At 43.1% G+C, this 24,990-nt stretch overlaps 1 protein-coding gene across 1 annotated transcript in view; it reads right to left on the bottom strand.

The window, feature by feature from the left end:
• Nucleotides 1-24,990, bottom strand: part of LOC143299792 (SLIT-ROBO Rho GTPase-activating protein 1-like) — a 180,388-nt gene that overhangs the window by 20,080 nt on the left and 135,318 nt on the right. The window contains exons 3-16 of the mRNA XM_076613227.1: nt 24,008-24,176; nt 20,676-20,738; nt 19,764-19,919; nt 16,138-16,266; nt 15,640-15,861; nt 14,165-14,266; nt 12,977-13,144; nt 10,825-10,946; nt 9,097-9,199; nt 7,674-7,734; nt 6,650-6,727; nt 4,600-4,734; nt 3,377-3,482; nt 43-255 (exon numbers count right to left, since the gene is read on the bottom strand). Of these exons, the coding sequence (XP_076469342.1) occupies nt 43-255; nt 3,377-3,482; nt 4,600-4,734; nt 6,650-6,727; nt 7,674-7,734; nt 9,097-9,199; nt 10,825-10,946; nt 12,977-13,144; nt 14,165-14,266; nt 15,640-15,861; nt 16,138-16,266; nt 19,764-19,919; nt 20,676-20,738; nt 24,008-24,176 (1,827 nt within the window). The remainder of the gene's footprint in view (nt 1-42; nt 256-3,376; nt 3,483-4,599; nt 4,735-6,649; nt 6,728-7,673; nt 7,735-9,096; nt 9,200-10,824; nt 10,947-12,976; nt 13,145-14,164; nt 14,267-15,639; nt 15,862-16,137; nt 16,267-19,763; nt 19,920-20,675; nt 20,739-24,007; nt 24,177-24,990) is intronic.

Below are 24,990 nucleotides of genomic sequence, written 5' to 3'. Positions count from 1 at the left end.
TCACACCACCACAACCCACCCCAACCACCCCACACCACCCACCTGCTGTTCTCCAGGATGCACTTCTCGTAGGTCTCGCCCCCGTCGTTGGGGAAGAGCTCCTCCTGGTGGATGATGATGGTCTTGATGATCTCGTTGACCGAGGCCTGGTAGGTCACCTGGTCCCGGTCCGGGGGGATGGGGAGGAGGGTGGGGCCGAAGCAGATGGCCAGGTTGTAGGGGTCCATCATGTTCTCGTCACTGTACTCCGACAGACTGAGGGCACAAAGAAGCAGAGTCACTTCTTCTTCTTCTTCTTCTTCTGCGTTCGTGGGCTTCAACTCCCACGTTCACTCGTATATATATATATGTGGAGTGATGGCCTAGAGGTAACGCGTCCGCCTAGGAAGCGAGAGAATCTGAGCGCGCCGGTTCGAATCACGGTTCAGCCGCCGATATTTTCTCCCCCTCCACTAGACCTTGAGTGGTGGTCTGGACGCTAGTCATTCGGATGAGACGATAAACCGAGGTCCCGTGTGCAGCATGCACTTAGCGCGTGTAAAAGAACCCACGGCAACAAAAGGGTTGTTCCTGGCAAAATTCTGTAGAAAAATCCACATCGATAGGAAAAACAAATAAAACTGCATGCAGGAAAAAATACAAAAAAAAAAAGGGTGGCGCTGTAGTGTAGCGACGCGCTCTCCCTGGGGAGAGCAGCCCGAATTTCACACAGAGAAATCTGTTGTGATAAAAAGAAATACAAATACAAATACAAATATGCGAGTGGGTTTTTTTTTTACGTGTATGACCGTTTTTACCCCGCCATGTAGGCAGCCATACTCTGCTTTCGGGGGTGTGCATACTGGGTGTGTTCTTGTTTCCATAACCCACCGAACGCTGACATGGATTACAGGATCTTTTAACATGCGTATTTGATCTTATGCTTGCGTATACACACGAAGGGGGTTCAGGCACTGGCAGGTCTGCACATATGTTGACCTGGGAGATCGTAAAAATCTCCACCCTTTACCCACCAGGCGCCGTCACCGTGATTCGAACCCCGGGACCCTCAGATCGAAAGTCCAACGCTTTAACCATTCGGCTATGGCGCCCGTCAAGCAGAGTAACAAATGTCGGTCTTTCCTCTCCTTTGTCTCCTTTTCCTGATTAAATATTGTAATCATCATTATCGTTACTAGTATCATTATTATACTACTACTACTACTACTATCATCATTATCACTGTCATTATTACTGTTATCATTATCGTTATCAATATTATTATTATTATTATTGTCATTATTACTTTCACGATAATGATGACTATTATATTCCAGGCTGTTCTTTTGTAATAGCTGTTATAATTATGATGATGATAATAATAATACTAATCATCATCATTACCATATTTATCTTTATGATTATAATAATAATAATAATTATCATCCTTAACATCATTATTATCCATTATCATTATTATTATTATTTTGATGATGATGGTAACTATTACGTTCAAGGCTGTTCTATTGCAATAGTTACTATTATTATTATTATTATAATATTACTCTTATCACCACTGTTCTCATTATTATTATTATCATTATGAGGACTATCATATTTAAGGCTGTTGTTGTGCAATAATTGTCATCATCATCATCATCATTACAAGTTGATATTATGATATGCTGTCTACTTCACAGTTTGTTAAAGTTGTTTGTATGTATGCACCTTCATGTTAGTGAAATATAACCGCTTGAGACAAGGAAAAAAAAACAACCCAAACAAAATTTGAACAAAGAATTCATTACAACATCATAACACATCCCGCCTGCATCATCCTTTCAGCACTTCAGGCTTGTTTGTCGTGCAGCAGTACGAATGCACCCATTTACCTGTTGTTGTTTTTTTTTTTTCTTAATTATTATTTATTTATGTACGCTTATAGTTGACATCATCAAGTTTTTGCGCCTTATACATATTATTATTATTAGTAGTAGTTCTTTTTTTTTTTTTTTAATGTATTTATCTATTATTTATTCACCCTTTTTTTTCTTTTTTTTTTTTTCTCAAGGCCTGACTAAGCGCGTTGGGTTACGCTGCTGGTCAGGCATCTGCTTGGCAGATGTGGTGTAGCGTATATGGATTTGTCAGTGACGCCTCCTTGAGCTACTGAAACTGAAACTACCGACATAAATCCATGGAACAGTTCAAACTAATAAACAATGAGGCCGGGAGATCAAATGATTAACAAACAGTAAAGAGCGGGTACACTCTCTCAATGTTTATTCATTTCAAGTTGAAAAACCACCGAGGCAACCATGTGTTTTGTTCTGTATTGTCCATGTTTTTCTGTGTGGCTTGTTCAGGATTAAAGAGGCTATGCCAGTCTTGAATAAAAGCTAATTAGTGTTTGCACATTTCTTCTGTCATTGCTGCAGTGTGCACATGTCAAATGATCGGTATAAGAGCAAGCCTGGCGCTTCCTTTTTTTTGGGGAAGTGTCTGGGTTTGTTCCAATGTACCTTTTATTCACCTGTGTGCTAGCTGAATTGGTAGCGTAAGCAGCATTGGCTTGCAGTCATGTACCTTGTGTGTGGAGAGAGTTACCATTCTTTACTATTTGTCAATCACAGAACAGTTATCGTTTAGTCAATTCAACCTCTTATCGCAATCCTTCCAGTATGCACAAAGAGACACACACACACAGACAGACAGACAAAGAAACACACAAACACACACACACAGACAAAGAAACACACAAACACACACACACATAGGCAGCATGAAAAAAAAAAAGATAAAAAAAGAGGGTGAATGACTGGCTAAGGATGGCAAAGAGGTATCCTATGATGATGAAAACTGAGCATGGCAAAGTGCACACGCACACACACACACACAAAGAGCTTTTATAACTAAGTTCAGCAAAGATGTTAGATGCGTATGTGGAGAACATATATCTAGCAACCATATAATATTCGAATGTCAGAATCTAAAATGTTTTTTACCAGACTTCACCAAAAGTTCTTTTGAATGTGTTATTAACAATTCCAATATGTTATTTGCTGTTGCAGAAGGTTTGCTGCGTAGTCCAATAGGACATTTGTTATAGTTGTTTGATGTTGGCGTCTATAACGTTTCCATTTTCCCTAGCGTTGTCTCTCCCTATTCACCCTCCACACATACACACACTTTTACCCCCACCCCCCTCCCACAACCCCTACCCCCACGGTTTTTTTTTGGTTTTTTTCCGTCTAATATCACTTCAAGTGGAAAGACGTTAAACTGAAGACAACAACAACAACAACAACACACACACACAACCACACACACACACACAACCACACACACACACACAACCACACACACACACACAACCACACACACACAGGTGACTGACTGGTTGAGGAAGGCGAAGAGGTATCTCATGACGACAAAGATGGAGCGAGGCAGAGTGGCCAGCAGATCCCTGATGCGGTCCAGTCGTCTTTGCACACCGCACTCCCCTGCAACAAGCAACACGCGCACGCACACACACACACACACACACACACACACACATTGACTGCTGCATCACTTGCTTCTCTGGCTGTCACCAGCCGTCAGCCTGTAACTTTTACTGCTGGTCTTCTTAATAATAATAATGGATACTTATATAGCACACGATCCAGAAATCTGCTCTAGGTGCTTTACAAAAAACGCTTTTAACATAAAACATTATATCTATGTTACATACACACACCAAAATGTGACTACACACACACACACACACACACACACACACGCATGCACACACACACACACACAATGCATACATACATTTTAACATTCATGTGTATCTAACAGCTACTCTAACACATACGCACACATAGGCAGGCACAAACTTACATAAACACACGCACGCACAATACACATTCGTATACATGCATGTAGTTATGTACACATACATAGGTATACACACATAGTCAAGCACAGCTAACGCAAAGGAAGTGGACCTGCCACAATTGAACTTATTGCTGAGGGAAAAGGTGAGTTTTGAGACGAGATTTAAAAGATAACAGGGAATCAGAATGACGGAGGTTAACAGGGAGCTTGTTCCACGTCTTTGGCGATTGAAAAGAAAACGACCTGTGTCCATAGGTCTTACTTCATACCTTGTGTCTTTTTTTATATTCCATTATAAATCATATCTATTTACCTACTTGTTTACTTGGCTTCTATATCATCTGTCTTCTGTGTGTCTTTATCTTTATGTATTGCGTTATAAATTATACTTATTTATCATTTTAATTATCATCATCATTATCATTTTAATAATTCAAAAATTAATTTTCTTATCAACAACCAAACCGATAGCACACTAATCCCATCAATCACACACACACACACATATACTGACCCCATCTTCTGTCACTCACACACCCACCCACCCACTAACATACACCCACACCACCACACCCCAACATACACACCAACACACACAAAACCACCCATAAACACACCAACACACATCCATACACACCCCCACCCCACCCCCACACTACCCCCCCTTCATACTTCTCCATGTACACACCCACACCCCCTTCCCACACAGGCACCCACACCCTCAACACCACCACTTACGTGTGCACTCCACCAAGGCATCAAAGAGGTGTAGGGGGAAGAGGGGTTCTGGCAGCTTCCTGAAGTATAGCTTGAGGACGCCAGCGATGGAGTTCATGTCGCTGGCATCCACCACGTCCACCAGAGGGTCCTCTCCTTGAAGGATCAGACAGTTCCAGATTATCACCATTGTCACTGATACCCACCTAGCGCCTATCCTCAGTCAAGATATCCGTACCTGAAGGAACAAACAGTTCCAGATTATCACCATTGTCACTGATACCCACCTAGCGCCTATCCTCAGTCAAGATATCCGTACCTGAAGGAACAAACAGTTCCAGATTATCACCATTGTCACTGATATACCTAGCGCCTATCCTCAGTCAAGATATCCGTACCTGAAGGAACAAACAGTTCCAGATTATCACCATTGTCACTGATATACCTAGCGCCTATCCTCAGTCAAGATATCCGTACCTGAAGGAACAAACAGTTCCAGATTATCATCATTATCACTGTTGTTGACACCTATATAGTGCCTATCCTTGGTCAATGGATCCTCACCTGAAGGAACAAACAGTTCCAGATTATCATCATTATCACTGTTGTTGACACCTATATAGTGCCTATCCTTGGTCAATGGATCCTCACCTGAAGGTACAAACAGTTCCAGATTATCATCATCACTGTTGTTGACACCTATATAGTGCCTATCCCCAGTCAAGAGACCAAGCTGCAAGCTTTACGAACACAGGGCCATCTGCTCAACAGGCTGCCTACCTGGGCAGAGCCGACGGACAGCTGCCTTTGGGTGCTCATCATTGGTTTCCTGTGTTTAACCCTCTGACTGGTGAATCTTGGTGAATTGAGATCAGAGCGACTTGCCTTGAAGTGAGTGCAATAATCACTGCCTTCTGTGTGTTCCATATGTGGTGTCACAATTCACTGAACAAAGGAAATACATTCCCAGGAGGGATCAAGTCCAAACAAAGAACGGTGACTGACATCCTTGTTGTAGTTGTTTGTGGGGTGGGTTCTATCTTCGATACAGCGTTTTCCACAAGAGGGTAAGGAAGAACAAGAGGGGGAGGAAAAGGGAATGAACACCTCACACAAGGGTCGTTTCACAGAGGTTCTCTATTCTGATCTCTTCAGATACAAAGGGTGAGAGTGCACGACAGTGCGCAGCAATGGCGCGTCAATGCGCGACAATGCGTGAACCTCTGATCAGTGTGACAACAGGCAAAAAGATTGAAACACTAGGACCCGTCCGGTCCAGCCGATTCTCACGCTCTGGCTTACAATTGCTGTAACGGGATCAGCTGAGCTATCCAGAACTGTACTCACTGACACTGACACTCACATACGAAACACGCAATTGCTTCAAAAAATAATGCTATTACATCCTCACCTGCAATCTCAATTGTTACAGTGAAGGACAGCGATGTAGCGATGTGCGTACTATTCAGCGGCAGCAAAAGGGCTAAAGTCTGTTGGGTTGTTATCATTTTTTTCTTCTTCTTTGTAATCTACTCTGGTTTCTTCTTCTTCTTCTTCTTCATCTGCGCTCGTGGGCTGCAACTCCCACGTTCACTCGTATGTGCACGAGTGGGCTTTTATGTGTATGACCGTTTTTACTCCGCCGTGTAGGCAGCCATACTCCGTTTTCGGGAGTGTGCATGCTGGGTATGTTCTTGTTTCCATAACCCACCGAACACTGACATGGATTACAGGATCTTTAACGTGCGTATGTGATCTTCTGCTTGCATATACACACACGAAGGGGGTTCAGGCACTAGCCGGTCTGCACATATGTTGACCTGGGAGATCAGAAAAATCTCCACCCTTTACCCACCAGGCGCCGTCACCGTGATTCGAACCCGGGACCCTCAGATTGAAAGTCCAACGCTTTAACCACTCGGCTATTGCGCCCGTCTACTCTGGTTTCAAAGAAACAGTTATCTCGTTCAAAAACGGCAGCAGACACAATGCAATTGTTTTTTTATTTAAAAAAATTTATTTGTTTATGAAACAAGCATTGTTTTTGTGTGCATGTCATTTTCTTTCTCACCAGACTCGAAGGCAGCTTTGAAGTTGTTGATCTCCACCTGGGCTCCGGAGACTCGGAACACACCTTGGTGATGCATACCTGACACACACACACACAACATACACCGTTTTACACACACACACAAACACAACATACACTGGTTTACACACACACACACACACACACCCACACACAGAACACACATATACAGAGGCAGAATTGCAAACATACAGACACACACACACACACACACATGCACATGAGCACACATACACACTGAACACACACACATACAGAGATATAAAAGCAAATATACACAACACACATACATTCACACACACACGCACACACATACACACATACAGAGGCATAAATGCAAACACACACACACACACACACACACACACACACACACAGAATACATACACATACAGAGGCATAAATGCAAATGCACACACACACAGAATACATACACATACAGAGGCATACATGCAAACACACACACACACACACACACACAGAATACACACACATACAGAGGCATAAATGCGAACACACACACACACACAGAATACACACACATACAGAGGCATACATGCAAACACACACACACACACACACACACACAGAATACACACACATACAGAGGCATACATGCAAACACACACACACAGAATACACAAACATACAAAGGCATAAATGCGAACACACACACACACACAGAATACACACACATACAGAGGCATACATGCAAACACACACACACACACACACACAGAATACACACACATACAGAGGCATACATGCAAACACACACACACACACACAGAATACACACACATACAGAGGCATACATGCAAACACAAACACACACACACACACACAGAATATACACACATACAGAGGCATACATGCAAACACACACAGAATACACACACACACATACAGAGGCATAAATGCAAACACACACACACACACAGAATACACACACATACAGAGGCATACATGCAGACAGACACACACACACACACACACACACACATACCATAGAGATTGATGACCCTGATACAGCTCCTGATGATGAGCGGGATCTCCTCTCCTGTGGCCTGTCAGTTTGAACACAGCTCACCATCACTCACCACATGACAAGATAGAGACGGGGAGAGAGAGAGGGAGAGGGAGAGAGGGAGAGAGGGAGAGGGAGAGAGGGAGGGAAGGGAGAGAGAGAGAGAGAGAGAGAGAGAGAGAGAGAGAGAGGAGAGATAGCTGGACAGATAGATAGAAACAAATAAAGATATATAGACAGAGAGTTCATTCACATACATGAGTGCATACTCGTGTAAAGTGTGCAAATGTACACATGCAAACACACACACACACACATGCAAACAAACACACACACACACACACAGATACCTAACGCAGATGCAATTATTTGCAGTCAAACAGTAAAATACATACCAATAACTACTGTACCACCACTTTTCCCCCCGATCCTTGTCCTAGTCCATACAACCCAACACATCTTTACCATCTTTGCCATGTGGCAAATCAATCGTGTACATCCACAGGCTTCGTCACTCCCCCTACACTATATATCTCAGCCCACAGCCGAGTCTGACACGCAACAAACACACCGTGATATTGGTTGGACCGGAGATCCAAAAAACAGCATGAATGAAGCTAAATACACACTAACAAGTAACACAACAATACACTAGGTACACTAACAATTAACACAACAATACACTAGGTACACAAACAATTAACACAACAATACACTAGGTACACAAACAATTAACACAACAATACACTAGGTACACAAACAATTAACACAACAATACACTAGGTACACAAACAATTAACACAACAATACACTAGGTACACAAACAATTAACACAACAATACACTAGGTACATAAACAAACAATTACCACAACAATACACGAGGTACACAAACAATTAACACAACAATACACTAGGTACACAAACATGTAACACAACAATACACTAGGTACACAAACAATTAACACAACAATACACTAGCTACACAAACATGTAACACAACAATACACTAGGTACACAAACAATTAACACAACAATACACTAGGTACACAAACAATTAACACAACAATACACTAGGTACACAAACAAGTAACACAACAATACACTAGGTACACAAACAATTAACACAACAATACACTAGGTACACAAACAATTAACACAACAATACACTAGGTACATAAACAATCAACACAACAATACACTAGGTACACAAACAATTAACACAACAATACACTAGGTACACAAACAATTAACACAACAATACACTAGGTACACAAACAATTAACACAACAATACACTAGGTACACAAACAATTAACACAACAATACACTAGGTACACAAACAAGTAACACAACAATACACTAGGTACACAAACAATTAACACAACAATACACTACGCAGTACCTCAATATACTCCTCCAGGCTTCCCCCAAACAGTTTGGTCTGTCCCACGGGGGGTGTGCGTCCTATGCGACGTTTCCTGGGCTTGGGGGGAGGGGCTGCTGGTCTGGAAGTGTCAAACAAATCAGTAAATGACTGAATGAACAAGAAAGAGAGAGAGAGAGAATGTGGCTGACTGAAAAAAACAACAACAATCAACGGGATTGCAATAGCCGAGTGGTTAAAGCGTTGGACTTTCAATCTGAGGGTCCCAGGTTCCAATCTCGGTAACGGCGCCTGGTGGGTAAAGGGTGGAGATTTTTCCGATCTCCCAGGTCAACATATGTGCAGACCTGCTAGTGCCTGAACCCCCTTCGTGTGTATACGCAAGCAGAAGATCAAATACGCACGTTAAAGATCCTGTAATCCATGTCAGTGTTCCGTGGGTTATGGAAACAAGAACAAATCCAGCGTGCACACTCCCAAAAACGGAGTATGGCTGCCTACATGGCGGAGTAAAAACGGTCATAAACATAAAAGCCCACTCGTGTACATACGAGTGAACGTGGGAGTTGCAGCCCACGAACGCAGAAGAAGAAGAAGAAGAAGAAAAAACAATCTGTGAGCAATTTGTTAATGGACACAAACAAGCATACACGTGCATCACCGTCTAAAGTCACTTTAATAAACATGTTAAATTAATGACCAATTAAAGCATACTCCGTCACACACATACAACTGCATGATAAACTCAGCCATGGGGTCACAGTTGCCATGTGTTAAAAGAAAATGCAGCGAATCATTCATGCCCAAATCATCAGACAGACAGAAGGAAGTACGACTTCAAAACATGGATGTATTAAACTGTATTCATTTTTTTTTCTTCTTTATTTCCCTTTTTTTTAGTTTCTTGACCATACAAATGCTCAAGAAATTGATTTTCACACAACCGTGAAGACACACACTGACTACGACACCAGGCCTAAACTTTCAGCCCTGCTTCCGCACAATGCCCTGATGTCACAATTAGTTTCTTTAAAATCCAGTACATGTTCCAACACATGCACAAACTGCAAACAAAGGGAACTAACTTCTACAGTTCATGACAAGATATCTGAACTTGCATGCATTATTCAAGATGACAAGACTATTGGTTTCAAATTGAAGAATGTGGTGTGCCTTAGGGGTATTAACTACATGCATGTATATGAATGTGTATTGTGTGTGCGTGTGCGTGTGCGTGTGTTTATGTAAGTTTGTGCCTGCCTATATGTGCGTATGTGTTAGGGTAGCTGTTAGATACACATGTATGTTAAAATGTATGCGCGTGCGCGTGCGTGCATGCATGCGTGCATGTGTGTGTGTAGTCACATTTTGGTGTGTGTATGTAACATAGATATGATGTTTTATGTTAACAAAAGCGTTTTTGTAAAGCATCTAGAGCAGATTTCTGGATAGTGTGCTATACAAGTTTCCATTATTATTATTATTAAAATCACATTCAATCATCAACCAGTCCACAACTAGAAACCACAAAAAAACAATGGCAGCTTACGCATACTCAAACATCCCCCCACACAACCACTTTTACATACACACACACACACACACACACACACACACACACTACACAGACATTCAACCAAAAAAACACTCTCGCACTCATTTTCATACAAACACACACAAAAAAAACCCAGAACACACAACAGAACACTGAACAACCATATCACACATCACTGCAGCGATACTAACATGGGTTCTGATCGGCAGTAACCAGAGGACATGCGGCGCTCCCCCATGGCTTTCTGGATGTTGCTGTACTTGGTCTGCAGGCGGGCCAGCCGGTTACAGCTCAGCATGTACTCACGAAATTTCTGCACACACCCACGCACACTCTGTTAATAACAATAGTAATACTGATGGAGTCTCCCGTCGGTCCGATGGATGAGTAGGCAGGCAGGCTTATCTGTCGGTGTGTGTCCTCATATGGGAGAAGAGGCCGATTCTGGATGTGCAGCACTTCCTACAGGTGCTGCAAGGGAAAACGTCTCTAGAAGTTGAGCCCTGCTTCCTTCGTTCACTCTTCTCCTAAATGGTCAGCGTTCTCTTGTTTTCAAACGTCTTCATGCCACTAGAGCACAGCATCCTCAAGCAAGAGCGGTCAAGGGCATCAGTATCAATAATACTAGTAATATTGATAATACTACTGCAATCACATAGCGCTTATAATTCTTTCACCACCATGTTTCTGTGGTAAAAACACTCCGCAGCGCCAAGTTTTTTTGGTTTTTTTTGTTTTTTTTTAGACCAGACGTTCTCAATTACTTGATTTGACTTGCTTCAGAACAACACAGTGAACTTGTTCACTTCAAACTCAGCCAAGGGGCGAAGGTACGTCACTCTCCTGTTGCATGGGACAGTTGGCTACAGCTGTCTAACCCTTCTAACAATGTGAAAAACGGTCCTTTTAACTCACTCAGTACGGCCAGTCCTCTCTTCTCCTCTACACAGACCCCTCGGATGTCCAGTGGGTGTCTGAATGACCCAACCTTTAGCTTCCATCGTCAGAACTGTGGTATTCTTTGTCAACATTCACTTTTTCAGTATAAGAGCGTTCCACTTGCAATATTTTGATGATGGTAATAGGGATGAAACGCTGTTAACGTCGTCTCTTTCGCCGTTCGTATGGAGAGAGTTATCACGACCAGACCAGCAGGCAGGACAGTGGGGAAGATTCTGCCTGCCTGCCATAGGGTGAAGGTGTGTCTGCTGCGAAAGAAAACTTGTCTGCCTGTCTGCCTGCACTGGTAGACATGGCCACTAAAGGTTGAAAGTGCTCATAGAGCGAATAAACATTTTCGGGGATTGGGTTTGGTTTAAGCTCACCTCCAGGTCATTATAAAACAATACTTACCAATGGAGAAGATTCTTTTTATACATGCCAACTTACTGTTCAATGATACAAGCCAAGCAGTTCAGTGCCTAAGTAAACCTGATGAGCATTAACTATTCTTTTCTTTATGATCTCTCTGCAAGATTTTCCATACATACGGTTTGTGTGTGTGTGTGTGTGTGTGTGTATTCAATATCTTTGCAAGATTTTCTAGACATACTGTTTGAATATAATCTTCAAACTCATGAATGTCTCTTATGATTTTTCTGTTTATTTGTTTACAATTCTGATCAATGAATATATGGAAATGTTTTACTTCCTCTTCATTCATGTGGTGTTTATTCTTCTTCTTCTTATTATTATTATTACTACTACTTTTTTTATATTATAATATTTATTTATTTATTTATTTATGAACGCTTATAGTTGACTTCATCACGTTTTTTGCGCCTTATACATATTATTAGTAGTGGTAGTAGTTATTTTTTTTATGTATTTATCTATTATTTATTCACCCTTTTTCTTTTCTTTTTTTTCTCAAGGCCCGACTAAGCGCGTTGGGTTGTGCTGTTGGTGAGGCATCTGCTTAGCAGATGTGGTGTAGCGTATATGGATTTGTCCGAACGCAGTGACGCCTCCTTGAGCTACTGAAACTGAAACTCATGCGGTGCGACTCCTACTTCCACTTGTATACATGAGTGGGCTTTTTCATGCACGACTGTTCTAAGATCAAATACGCACATTAAAGATCCTGTTATCCATGTCAGCGTTTGGTGGGTTATGGAAACAAGAACATATCCAGCATGCGCACCCCCAAAAATGCAGTATGGCTGCCTACATGGTGGGGTAAAAGGGTCATACACGTAAAATCCCACTCATGTACATTCGAGTGAACCTGGGAGTTGCAACCCACTAACGAAGAAGTAGTCCCCTGGGATGTTTCCCGTTAGGGGATACTAATGCTGTCATTAAAAATGTCTAAAAGCAGAAAAAGACCCCCAAAAGTCTGACCTCCAGGTAGTAGGCCTCGGTCTCCATGTGGTCGGAGCGGTACCTGGCGGCCTCGTGGGCAGACCGCTGAGGGACGGCCTCCTCCATGAAGTACCTGGTGATGTCATAGTCCTTCACCTGGATCATGTCGCCCAGCGTCTTCTCCGTCGTCTCCAGGCTCTTCCAGATCTGGACAGCATCACACCGCCACTGTTAAGTCACATCCTTCTCCCCAGACATCTCACCCTGGGACATTTTCACGGTCTCTGTGAACCTAAGTAAGTTCAATTGTGGCAGGTCCACTTCCTTTGCGTTAGCTGTGCTTGACTATGTATGTATACATATGTATGTGTACATAACTACATGCATGTATATGAATGTGTATTGTGTGTGCGTGCGTTTATGTAAGTTTGTGCCTGCCTATGTGTGCGTATGCGTTAGGGTAGCTGTTAGATACACATCTACTGTTAAAATGTATGTATGCAGTGTGTGTGTGTGTGTGTGTGTGTGTGTGTGTGTGTGTGTGTGTGTGTGTGTGTGTAGTCATATTTTGGTGTGTGTATGTAACATAGATGTAATGTTTTATGTTAACAAAGCGTTTTTGTAAAGCACCTAGAGCAGATTTCTGGATAGTGTGCTATATAAGTATCCATCATTATTATTATTATTATCTGTGGCATATATTTACACACTCTCACACATACGTATATTCATGCTCTTGTGTCTACCAGTGCCTTCTCTCTCGTCTCCAGATTCTTCCTTCATAACAGCACACCACCACTGTTAGTTACACACGTCCTCCAGACACCTCACCCCTGGACATTTTCACGGTCTCTCTGGTATGTATGATCACACATACACATATGCACGCACACACACTCAATCACTCACACACGCATTAACTCACACACACACACACACCACACATGCACACACACACACACACAGTCATGTCTCCCAGTATCTTCTCCCACACACGCTAACAAGCACTCAAACACACACTCTCATGCCTCCCCTTGTGTTTAACTACATGCTGCTCAAGGAACCTAGGTTTATCGTCTCATCCGAATGACTCATCAAGTCCCAGAAAATGGTCTTCCAATCCCCCCCCCACCCCCCGCCCAAACTTTTTCCAGACTTGCAGGACTGTGTGTGTGTGTGTGTGTGAAGCCTGGCAGCAGCAGAAGAAGAACGCCTGTGTGCACTGACCTCGTCGTTCTCCACCTTCAGACTGTTGAGGCGGTCGTTGATGGTGGTGTAGCGCTGCAGCAGGTCCTCCATCACCTCCTTCTGGGCGCTGATGTGACAGATCTGCACAGCACACACACACCACAGCCATGAGAATTATGCATGACCGTTTTTATCCCTGCCATTTTGTATTTTGTATTTGTATTTCTTTTTATCACAACAGATTTCTCTGTGTGAAATTCGGGCTGCTCTCCCCAGGGAGAGCGCATCGCTACACTACAGCACCACCCATTTTTTTGGTATTTTTTCCTGCATGCAGTTTTATTTGTTTTTCCTATCGATGTGGATTTTTCTACAGAATTTTGCCAGGAACAACCCTTTTGTTGCTGTGGTTTCTTTTACGTGCGCTAAGTGTATGCTGCTCACGGGACCTCGGTTTATCGTCTCATCCGAATGACTAGCGTCCAGACCACCACTCAAGGTCTAGTGGAGGGGGAGAAAATATCGGCAGCTGAACCGTGATTCGAACCAGCGCGCTCAGATTCTCTCGCTTCCTAGGCGGACGCGTTACCTCTAGGCCATCACTCCACATTTACACATAACGCTCTGTTTTTAAGGGGTGTTCAGGGCACGCGTCTTGGAAACCCTAGCTCCCCTAACCTCCTCACTTCATCCCTTTTGAAGGGCTGGCACTTTTTGGGAAGCAGACAGCATACAACTCCAACACGCCATACCCCCACCTCCGAAAGGCTGAAACTCAAACAACAACAATATAAGAGAGAACACAATTGCTACTCTCTCTGCAAATAGTACAAACTTAAATACTTTATTACGAGGTGACCGAGTTATTAGTTCCCTTGAGAATGAACACATATTCTTGACTGTACAAGACTTTACTGAACAATCAAAAAGATTCAAGTCTTAAAAGATTCACAATGAAATATTCTCTGCAGTTATATTGAACATTTATTTTGACGAATGGCCCCGGTTTCACTCTGTAATCTCTCTCTCTCTCTCTCTCTCTCTCTCCCTCCCCCATTACATTACTCCTTAGGTGATGTTCACTTTCCAGTGTGTTATTATTGTTGCTACTATGTTAGTATTAGTATTATCATTAATATTATCATTGTTGTTGTTGTCAGTGGTAGTTGCGGTAATAGTAGTTTGGTTTTTTGTGTGTTTTTGTTGTTGTTTTTCTTGTTTAGTTTAGTTTTGTCTTGCACTTCAACCTTCTTTTCATTGTCAAATAATGTGTGTATTTTCGCCATTGCGTTTGTGTATTGCTTGTTACATATGAACGAGCACGATATAAGCTCATGCTTGTTGTTACTCAAGTCTTATTAACTGAACGCTGTATTGCACCTTGTTTCTTGATATTAAAAGTGTTTAAAACCAAACTTCTTGGGCAGCATACAGCATACACCTCCTACACAAAGACAGCATACAACTCCCAACACAAAGCCCCTAACTACTACCTCCAAAATTCGCCTCCTCACCTCGTCGCCCTTGAAGGGCTGGAACTCAAACTTCTTGGGCAGCATGAAGACCTGGTTGTTGAGCTCCATGAACTTGTGCTTGTCGGCGCGCGAGTCCAGGTCGGCGATGCACTTGTTGAGCGACTCCACGTACTTCTGGTGCTCATTGCGCAGGTGCTCGTGGATAGACAGGTACATCATCATGGCCCGACCCACCGAGTTGTGGTACCCGAAGTCCATGCACTGCCAAAAACAAAACAGGGGGGATAAGTAATACCGGAAAGGAAATCAAATCCAAGGGAGAGAAACCAGTGAGGGGAGGGAATTCCATGTGACACCCTTCTTTTCTCCTTTTAACACAGTATTTTGTTTTGAAAATGTCATGACACTAAAACGATGGCCTCAGCAGGACAACAAAAATACACCCTTCCCCTCTTCAGCTGTTAGTAGTGATACTCACCACCATGAGATCAAGAGATATAGTGATCTCTGTAAGGTCAAGAGGTACTGTTGACTCACGTCCATGAGATCAGAGATGTCGTCGGAGAAGTACTTGTTGATGGCGGAGTTGGCGGCCTCTATACACAGCAGGTAGTCGTTCCTGGCCTTCAGCGCCTTCAGGTTGTTCTCTGTGTACTTCTGCTCTTTCTGCAACACATCATCAACAGTACACGTCAACATCAACAGAACACATCACCATCACCAGCGCATGTCTATGTCAATGGTACTCATCACCATCAACAGTACACATCAACATCAACAGAACACATCACCATCATCAGTACATGCCTATGTCAATGGTACTCATCAACATCAACAGTACACGCCTATGTCAATGGTACTCATCACCTTCAACAGTACACATCAACATCAACAGTACTTGGCTATGTCAATGGTACTCATCACCATCAACAGTACACATCAACATCAACAGTACACGCCTATGTCAATGGTACTCATCACCTTCAACAGTACACATCAACATCAACAGTACACGCCTATGTCAATGGTACTCATCACCATCAACAGTACACATCAACATCAACACTACATGGCTATGTCAATGGTACTCATCATCATCAACAGTACACATCAACATCAACAGTACACGCCTATGTCAATGGTACTCATCAACATCAACAGGAGACATCACCATCATCAGTGCATGTCTATCATCAGTGCATGTCTATGTCAATGGTACTCATCACCATCAACAGTACACATCAACATCAACAGAACACATCACCATCATCAGTACATGCCTATGTCAATGGTACTCATCAACATCAACAGTACACGCCTATGTCAATGGTACTCATCACCTTCAACAGTACACATCAACATCAACAGTACACGCCTATGTCAATGGTACTCATCACCATCAACAGTACACATCAACATCAACACTACATGGCTATGTCAATGGTACTCATCATCATCAACAGTACACATCAACATCAACAGTACACGCCTATGTCAATGGTACTCATCAACATCAACAGAAGACATCACCATCATCAGTGCATGTCTATGTCAATGGTACTCATCACCATCAACAGTACACATCAACATCAACAATACACGCCTATGTCAATGGTACTCATCACCATCAACAGAAAACATTCAGCGTGATCTCTGCACTTTCTGCAACATCATCAACAGAACATGTCAACATCAACAGTACACATCATCATCAACAGAACACATCAATGTCAACAGTACACATCACCATCAACAGAACACATCAACGTCAACAGTACACATCAATGTCAACACAACACATCACCATCAACAGAACACATCAACGTCAACACTACACATCACTATCAACAGAACATGTCAACATCAACAGTACACATCATCATCAACAGAACACATCAATGTCAACAGTACACATCACCATCAACAGAACACGTCAATGTCAACAGTACACATCACCATCAACAGAACACATCAATGTCAACAGTACACATCACCATCAACAGAACACGTCAATGTCAACAGTACACATCACCATCAACAGAACACGTCAATGTCAACAGTACACACATCAATGTCAACAGTACACATCACCATCAACAGATCACGTCAACGTCAACAGTACACATCACCATCAACAGAACACATCAATGTCAACAGTACACATCAACATCAACACAACACGTCAATGTCAACAGTACACATCACCATCAACAGAACACGTCAATGTCAACAGTACACATCAACATCAACACAAAACGTCAATGTCAACACAACACATCACCATCAACAGAACACGTCAATGTCAACACAACACATCACCATCAACAGAACACGACAATGTCAACACAACACATCACCATCAACAGAACACGTCAATGTCAACACAGCACATCACCATCAACAGAGCACGACAATGTCAACACAACACATCACCATCAACAGTAAACAAACGTTGACGGCCACTTGGGGCCAGCTACCACCCTTCACGGCAGACAAGACAACAACACCCTCTTCACTATTCAGCAACCCACTTGACGCTATGACCACACTAACAAGCACGCTGCAACACCCACAGTCCTTCCACTCACTTTCTGTCTTATCATTTGAAAAAAAAACCCAAAAAACTCCACACAGACAGACAGACTGTAGGGGAAGAAGGCGTTGTTGTTTCTGTAACCCACAAGTTTTGACACCAGAGCCATGCACGGGTGGCAGGACTCGATGAAGTCAAGCTGTTTCTCACCTTCTCCACCTGGCGCTGCAGACCCCTCAGTTTGCGCAGTTCATACATGTGTAGGAACGTGAAAACCGTTTTAATAGGGAGGGTGTGCGGATCTACTTTCGCCTGATTTTCATGGAGGTCCCCCAGTTGTTTTTAAAGAGAACCGTGTGCTCATGTCACATCTCCGTTTCCTTTTTTCCCACGTCACCAAAAGGCTAATATTTCGTCGTGGAGATTGCTGTTCTGCCGAAAGGATTTTGAACACTTTCAGTGACTATTTTTGCAAATTTACAAGATACATTTGGTTTAATAACCACAACCATGACTTGCTTTAGTCTTCTATGTTTACTTTGAGCGTGTTACTTGTCATATCTGTAGTGTATGTATTCGAACCGATCCATTTATAAACTGTGCTGAAAAGTTGTCCGAACAAAGGCAGTTTAGTGCAAACTCAGAGAAGCCTGTTACAGTGGTGGGCGGCCCATTAAGACATACGACTAAAAGTCCACCATGAAAGTGGACCTGCACCCCCTCCCTGATGAGACAAGTTCTGACACCAGAGCGATGCACGGGTGGCAGGACTCGATGAAGTCCAGCTGTTTCTCACCTTCTCCACCTGGCGTTGCGCAGACCCCTCAGTTTGCGCAGTTCATACATGTGTAGGAACGTGAAAACCGTTTTAATAGGGAGGGTGTGCGGATCTACTTTCGCCTGATTTTCATGGAGGTCCCCCAGTTGTTTTTAAAGAGAACCGTGTGCTCATGTCACATCTCCGTTTCCTTCTTTCCCAGGTCACCAAAAGGCTAATATTTTGTCGTGGAGATTGCTGTTCTGCCGAAAGGATTTTGAATGCTTTCAGTGACTATTTTTGCAAGTTCACAAGATACATTTGGTTTAATAACCACAACCATGACTTGCTTTAGTCTTCTATGTTCACTTTGAGCGTGTTACTTGTCGTATCTGTAGTGTATGTATTTGAACCGATCCATTTATAAACTATGCTGAAAAGTTGTCCGAACAAAGGCAGTGCAAACTCAGAGAAGCCTGTTACGGAGGTGGGCAGCCCATTAACTCTCTCCATACGAACGGCGAAAGAGACGACGTTAACAGCGTTTCACCCCAATTACCACCATCAAAATATTGCAAGCGGAAGGCTCTTATACTGAAGAGGTGAATGTTAAACAAAGAATACCACAATTCTGACAACGGAAGTTAAAGGTTGGGTCATTCAGACACCCACTGGACATCCGAGGGGACTGTGTAGAGGAGAAGAGAGGACTGGCCGTACTGAGTGAGTTAAGACGTACAACCTACTTCTTGCTCTGCGAGCGACTAAAAGTCCACCATGAAAGCTGACCTGCACCCCCTCCCTGATGAGACAAGTTCTGACACCAGAGCGATGCACGGGTGGCAGGACTCGATGAAGTCCAGCTGTTCTCACCTTCTCCACCTGGCGCTGCAGACCCCTCAGTTTGCGACTGGTGGTGTTCTTCCCCGACAGCTGTTGCTCCACTTTGGTCTTCTGTGACTCCACGCTGCGCAGCTTCACCTCCGCCTGTTTGGCTTCCGCCTGGTACATGTGGTACGTCTTCATCGCCTGAAATCAGTCAGTGGAGGGCTTCTTCAGTCTAGGCCATCAGCCTCATTATCAAGAAGGCCACCTCCACCTTCAATTAAGGTATCATTATCAGAATGAACTGCCTGAAAATCAGTCAATGAATACTTTTTTTCAATCTAGGCGTCAGCCTTATTATCAGGTTACCTCTGCCTTCATTTAAGGTATCATTATCAGAATGAACTGCCTGAAAATCAGTCAATGAATACTTTTTTTCAATCTAGGCGTCAGCCTTATTATCAGGTTACCTCTGCCTTCATTTAAGGTATCATTATCAGAATGAACTACCTGAAAATCAGTCTTGCTAAAACAATCCTCCAAGGAACTGTTGAGGAAGGGGAGATGGAGGGAAAAGACACAAAAAACGATGGACTGACAACATTGCAGAATGGACAGGAAAACCATGTGGAGAGACCCAGACTTTGACACACAACTGACAGATCTGGAGGTTTCAGTTTGAGTTTCAGTAGCTCAAGGAGGCGTCACTGCGTTCGGACAAATCCATATACGCTACACCACATCTGCCAAGCAGATGCCTGACCAGCAGCGTAACCCAACGCGCTTAGTCAGGCATCTGGAGGAATCTGGTGAACAGTTCAGCACCCCACTGACTCTTCACAGAGCTACAGGAGAAGAAGAAGGAGAAGAAGGAGGAGAAGAAGAAGAAGATGAAAAAGAAGATTAAAAAGAAGAAGAGTGTTTTTGTTAGCAGTACGGGACATGCCTGTGTATACTTACACTCTGCAGTTCATTCAGCACTTTAAGGATGTCTTCGTGGGACTCGGCTCCAATCTCTCGGCACTGCACACAAAACATAGCAGTGTTTAGTAAACAAGAGAGGCAAGGCCTTCAAGACTCACTTGTGATGCACTTTAAAAAAAAAATCTAATTGTTAAAATGTGTTCTGTATTTGTTATTATAAAGCTTCGCATTAAAAAAGAAAAAAAAAAAAAGTCCTAACCAGATTCGAATTAATTCCCCTAGCATTACAGAGTAATTTCCCTTTTTTACTACCTGCACCAAAAACGTTTGCAAAATAAATAAAACTTCCATGCTTAGCAAAAGAAGTTCCTGTTTGAACAAAAAATGATAACAATGACTGCTCTTGTTGTTGTGTCCGAATATCAGATCAAAGTGCCAAGTTTAGAGAATACAAAAAAAATATAAATATAACAGTAAATGCAGTTTGCATATAATTAGGCTTCATTTAAAAAAAAATTGTGCCCATCCAAGAGGTGCAATATTGTTTTAAACAAGATGACTGGAAATAACTGAATTTTTCCTATTTTTATGCCTAATTTGGTGTCAACTGACAAAGTATTTGCAGAGAAAATGTCAATGTTAAAGTTTACCACGGACACACAGACAGACAACCGAACACCGGGTTAAAACACAGACTCACTTTGTTTACACAAGTGAGTCCAAAAACCACACACACTCCTGGAGAAACCTGAATGATGGATTCAACAGTTTCACTGCAGTAAATAGCAAACCTCCTGAAACCTATTCTTAAAGCACTAAACTAGATTTAGGATGGGTAAGTTTTAATCAGAAATGCCCAAAAACCCTAATGAGAACCAGAAGCATAAAAAGAACAAAAAACATGCACAAACACATACAAGACCACTTTCACTTATTTCTCAATCTCATTACCATAAAAAAGCAACCAAAAAACAAACCAGTTGCCCACATACCATATATACCTCAATCACAAAAACATGCCAGGCCACACACCTTAACTTTTGACGCATCAGCTTTATACACTTATACCTCCCACCAGAAGCAACCAAAACACCTGTTTGTGCATGCACTGTACCAAGGCTGGGCTATATCAGTTCCCTTCTTGTTGGCTATCCACAGAAGCACCTCAAACCTCACCCACAAGTTCAAAATTCTGCCGCTATAATCATTTTCTTTTACTCATTTTATAAAAAAGGTGTGTTAACTCATTCTGCTCCACAGCAACACGCCTGCTATAAACTCCCCTGGACCAGCAATACACGAGACCTCAGCAGAAAAAGACAGGGTTTTGTTCACTAAAACAGCGAAAATCGACGGGCGCAATAGCCAAGTGGTTAAAGCATTGGACTGTCAATCTGAGGGTCCTGGGTTTGAATCACGGTGACGGCGCCTGGTGGGTGAAGGGTGGAGATTTTTATGATCTCCCAGGTCAACATATGTGCAAACCTGCTAGTGCCTGAACCCCCTTCATGTGTATATGAAGGCAGAAGATCAAATATGCGCGTTAAAGATCCCGTAATCCATGTCAGCGTTCGGTGGGTTATGGAAACAAGAACATACCCAGCATGCACACCCCCGAAAACGGAGTATGGCTGCCTACATGGCGGGGTAAAAATGCTCATACACGTAAAAGCCCACTCGTGTGCATACGAGTGAACGTGGGAGTTGCAGCCCATGAATGAAGAAGAAGAAGAAGATGGAGAATAGTTGACTGAATCGGTCAAGCAAAGCTTCGTTTTCATGCTTCCGGAATCCCTTAACTCTCTCCATACGAACGGCGAAAGAGACGACGTTAACAGCATTTCACCCCAGTTACCATCATCAAAATATTGCAAGCAGGAGGCTCTTATACTGAAGACGTGAATGTTGACAAAGAATACCACAATTCTGACGACGGAAGCTGAAGGTTGGGACATCCGAGGAGTCTGTGTAGAGGAGAAGAGAGGACTGGCCGTACTGAGTGAGTTAACCCTTCAGTTTAGAATGCCAACTGTATGTACCAAGTAAGAATGAACGAAATTAGAACAATGTGTTGGCACAAAAATAGTGTCAAGGCTGTGTCTGTGGGTGTGGCTGACCTTGCAGAAGATGCGCTCACAACAGCACTTGTACTTGGTCCACAGGGTTAATCATGGTACAATTTAACTCGTACCTGAGAGTATTCAGAATGACTTTAGTGTCAAGGCTGTGTCTGTGGGTGTGGCTGACCTTGCGGAAGATGCGCTCACAACAGCACTTGTACTTGGTCCAAAGGGTTAATCATGGTACAATTTAACTCGTACCTGAGAGTATTCAGAATGACTTTAGTGTCAAGGCTGTGTCTGTGGGTGTGGCTGACCTTGCAGAAGATGCGCTCATGACAGCACTCGTAACTTGGTCCACAGGGTTAATCATGGTACAATTTAACTCGTACCTGAGAGTATTCAGAATGACTTTAGTGTCAAGGCTGTGTCTGTGGGTGTGGCTGACCTTGCAGAAGATGCGCTCACAACAGCACTTGTACTTGGTCCACAGGGTTAATCATGGTACAATTTAACTCGTACCTGAGAGTATTCAGAATGACTTTAGTGTCAAGGCTGTGTCTGTGGGTGTGGCTGACCTTGCAGAAGATGCGCTCACAACAGCACTTGTACTTGGTCCAAAGGGTTAATCATGGTACAAGTTAACTCGTACTTGGAGTATTCAGAATGACTTTAGTGTCAAGGCTGTGTCTGTGGGTGTGGCTGACCTTGCAGAAGATGCGCTCACAACAGCACTTGTACTTGGTCCAAAGGGTTAATCATGGTACAATTTAACTCGTACCTGAGAGTATTCAGAATGACTTTAGTGTCAAGGCTGTGTGGTGTGGCTGACCTTGCGGAAGATGTGCTCACGACATCACTTGTACTTGGTCCACAGGGTTAATCATGGTACAAGTTAACTCGTACCTGAGAGTATTCAGAATGACTTTAGTGTCAAGGCTGTGTCTGTGGGTGTGGCTGACCTTGCAGAAGATGCGCTCATGACAGCACTCGTAACTTGGTCCACAGGGTTAATCATGGTACAAGTTAACTCGTACCTGGAGTATTCAGAATGACTTTAGTGTCAAGGCTGTGTCTGTGGGTGTGGCTGACCTTGCAGAAGATGCGCTCACGACAGCACTCGTAACTTGGTCCACAGGGTTAATCATGGTACAAGTTAACTCGTACCTGGAGTATTTAGAATGAATTTAGTGTCGAGGCTGTGTGGGTGAGGCTGTTTGGGTGAGGCTGTGGGGCTGTGGGTGAGGCTGTGGGTGAGGGTGAGGCTGTGGGTGAGGCTGTGGGGCTGTGGGTGAGGCTGTGGCTGACCTTGCGGAAGATGCGCTGGGAGTTGTCCATGACCTCCTGCAGGCGGTGCACCATCTGGTTGCTGTAGATCTCGCTGATGATGGTGTGGTTCTGGCTCTCCTTCCGTGTGATGCCCAGCAGGTGCTTCCAGCACGTGTACGTCGACATGGTCGCCCACTGCTCCTGGCGGCTGTTGACACACACACACACACATCATACTGTGTTGTAATGTGTCGTGTTGTAATGTGTCGTGTTGTGTTGTGTTGTGTTGTAATGTGTTGTGTTGTGTTGTAATGTGTCGTGTTGTGTTGTGTTGTAATGTGTCGTGTTGTGTTGTAATGTGTCGTGTTGTGTTGTAATGTGTCGTGTTGTGTTGTAATGCGTCGTGTTGTGTTGTAATGTGTCGTGTTGTGTTGTAATGTGTCGTGTTGTGTTGTGTTGTGTTGTATTGTCATGTATTATTTTGTTGTTGTGTGTTGTCTTGTGTTGTAACATGATGTGTTTGGTTGTACAGTTGTTGTTTTTTTGTTGTTGTTTTTTTCAATTCATTTTTTTTAAGGACTCAATTGCATGCAAGTCCATGGAGTTCATTATTTTCTCTCTCTCTCTCTCTTACTCATTTCTTAACTCACTCAGTACGGCCAGCCCTCTCTTCTCCTCTACACAGACCCCTCGGATGTCCAGTGGGTGTCTCAATGACCCAACCTTTAGCTTCCGTCGTTAGAATTGTGGTATTCTTTGTCAACATTCACCTCTTCAGTATAAGAGCCTTCCGCTTGCAATATTTTAATGATGGTAACTGGGGCGAAACGCTGTTAACGTCGTCTCTTTCGCCGTTCGTATGGAGAGAGTTAAGATATTTTTTTAAGTGCTGCACATGGGTTTTTTTTTCATTGCCTGGAGAAACTAAAATGAAGTAGGAGGGACACACACACACACACACACACTTTTCTATCTGTTTACCTTTAACTCTCTCCATACGAACGGCGAAAGAGACGACGTTA

This window comes from Babylonia areolata, chromosome 25 (genome assembly GCF_041734735.1).
Source record: "Babylonia areolata isolate BAREFJ2019XMU chromosome 25, ASM4173473v1, whole genome shotgun sequence".
Lineage (NCBI taxonomy): Eukaryota > Metazoa > Mollusca > Gastropoda > Neogastropoda > Buccinidae > Babylonia > Babylonia areolata.
This window is presented reverse-complemented; position numbering and strand designations above follow the sequence as displayed.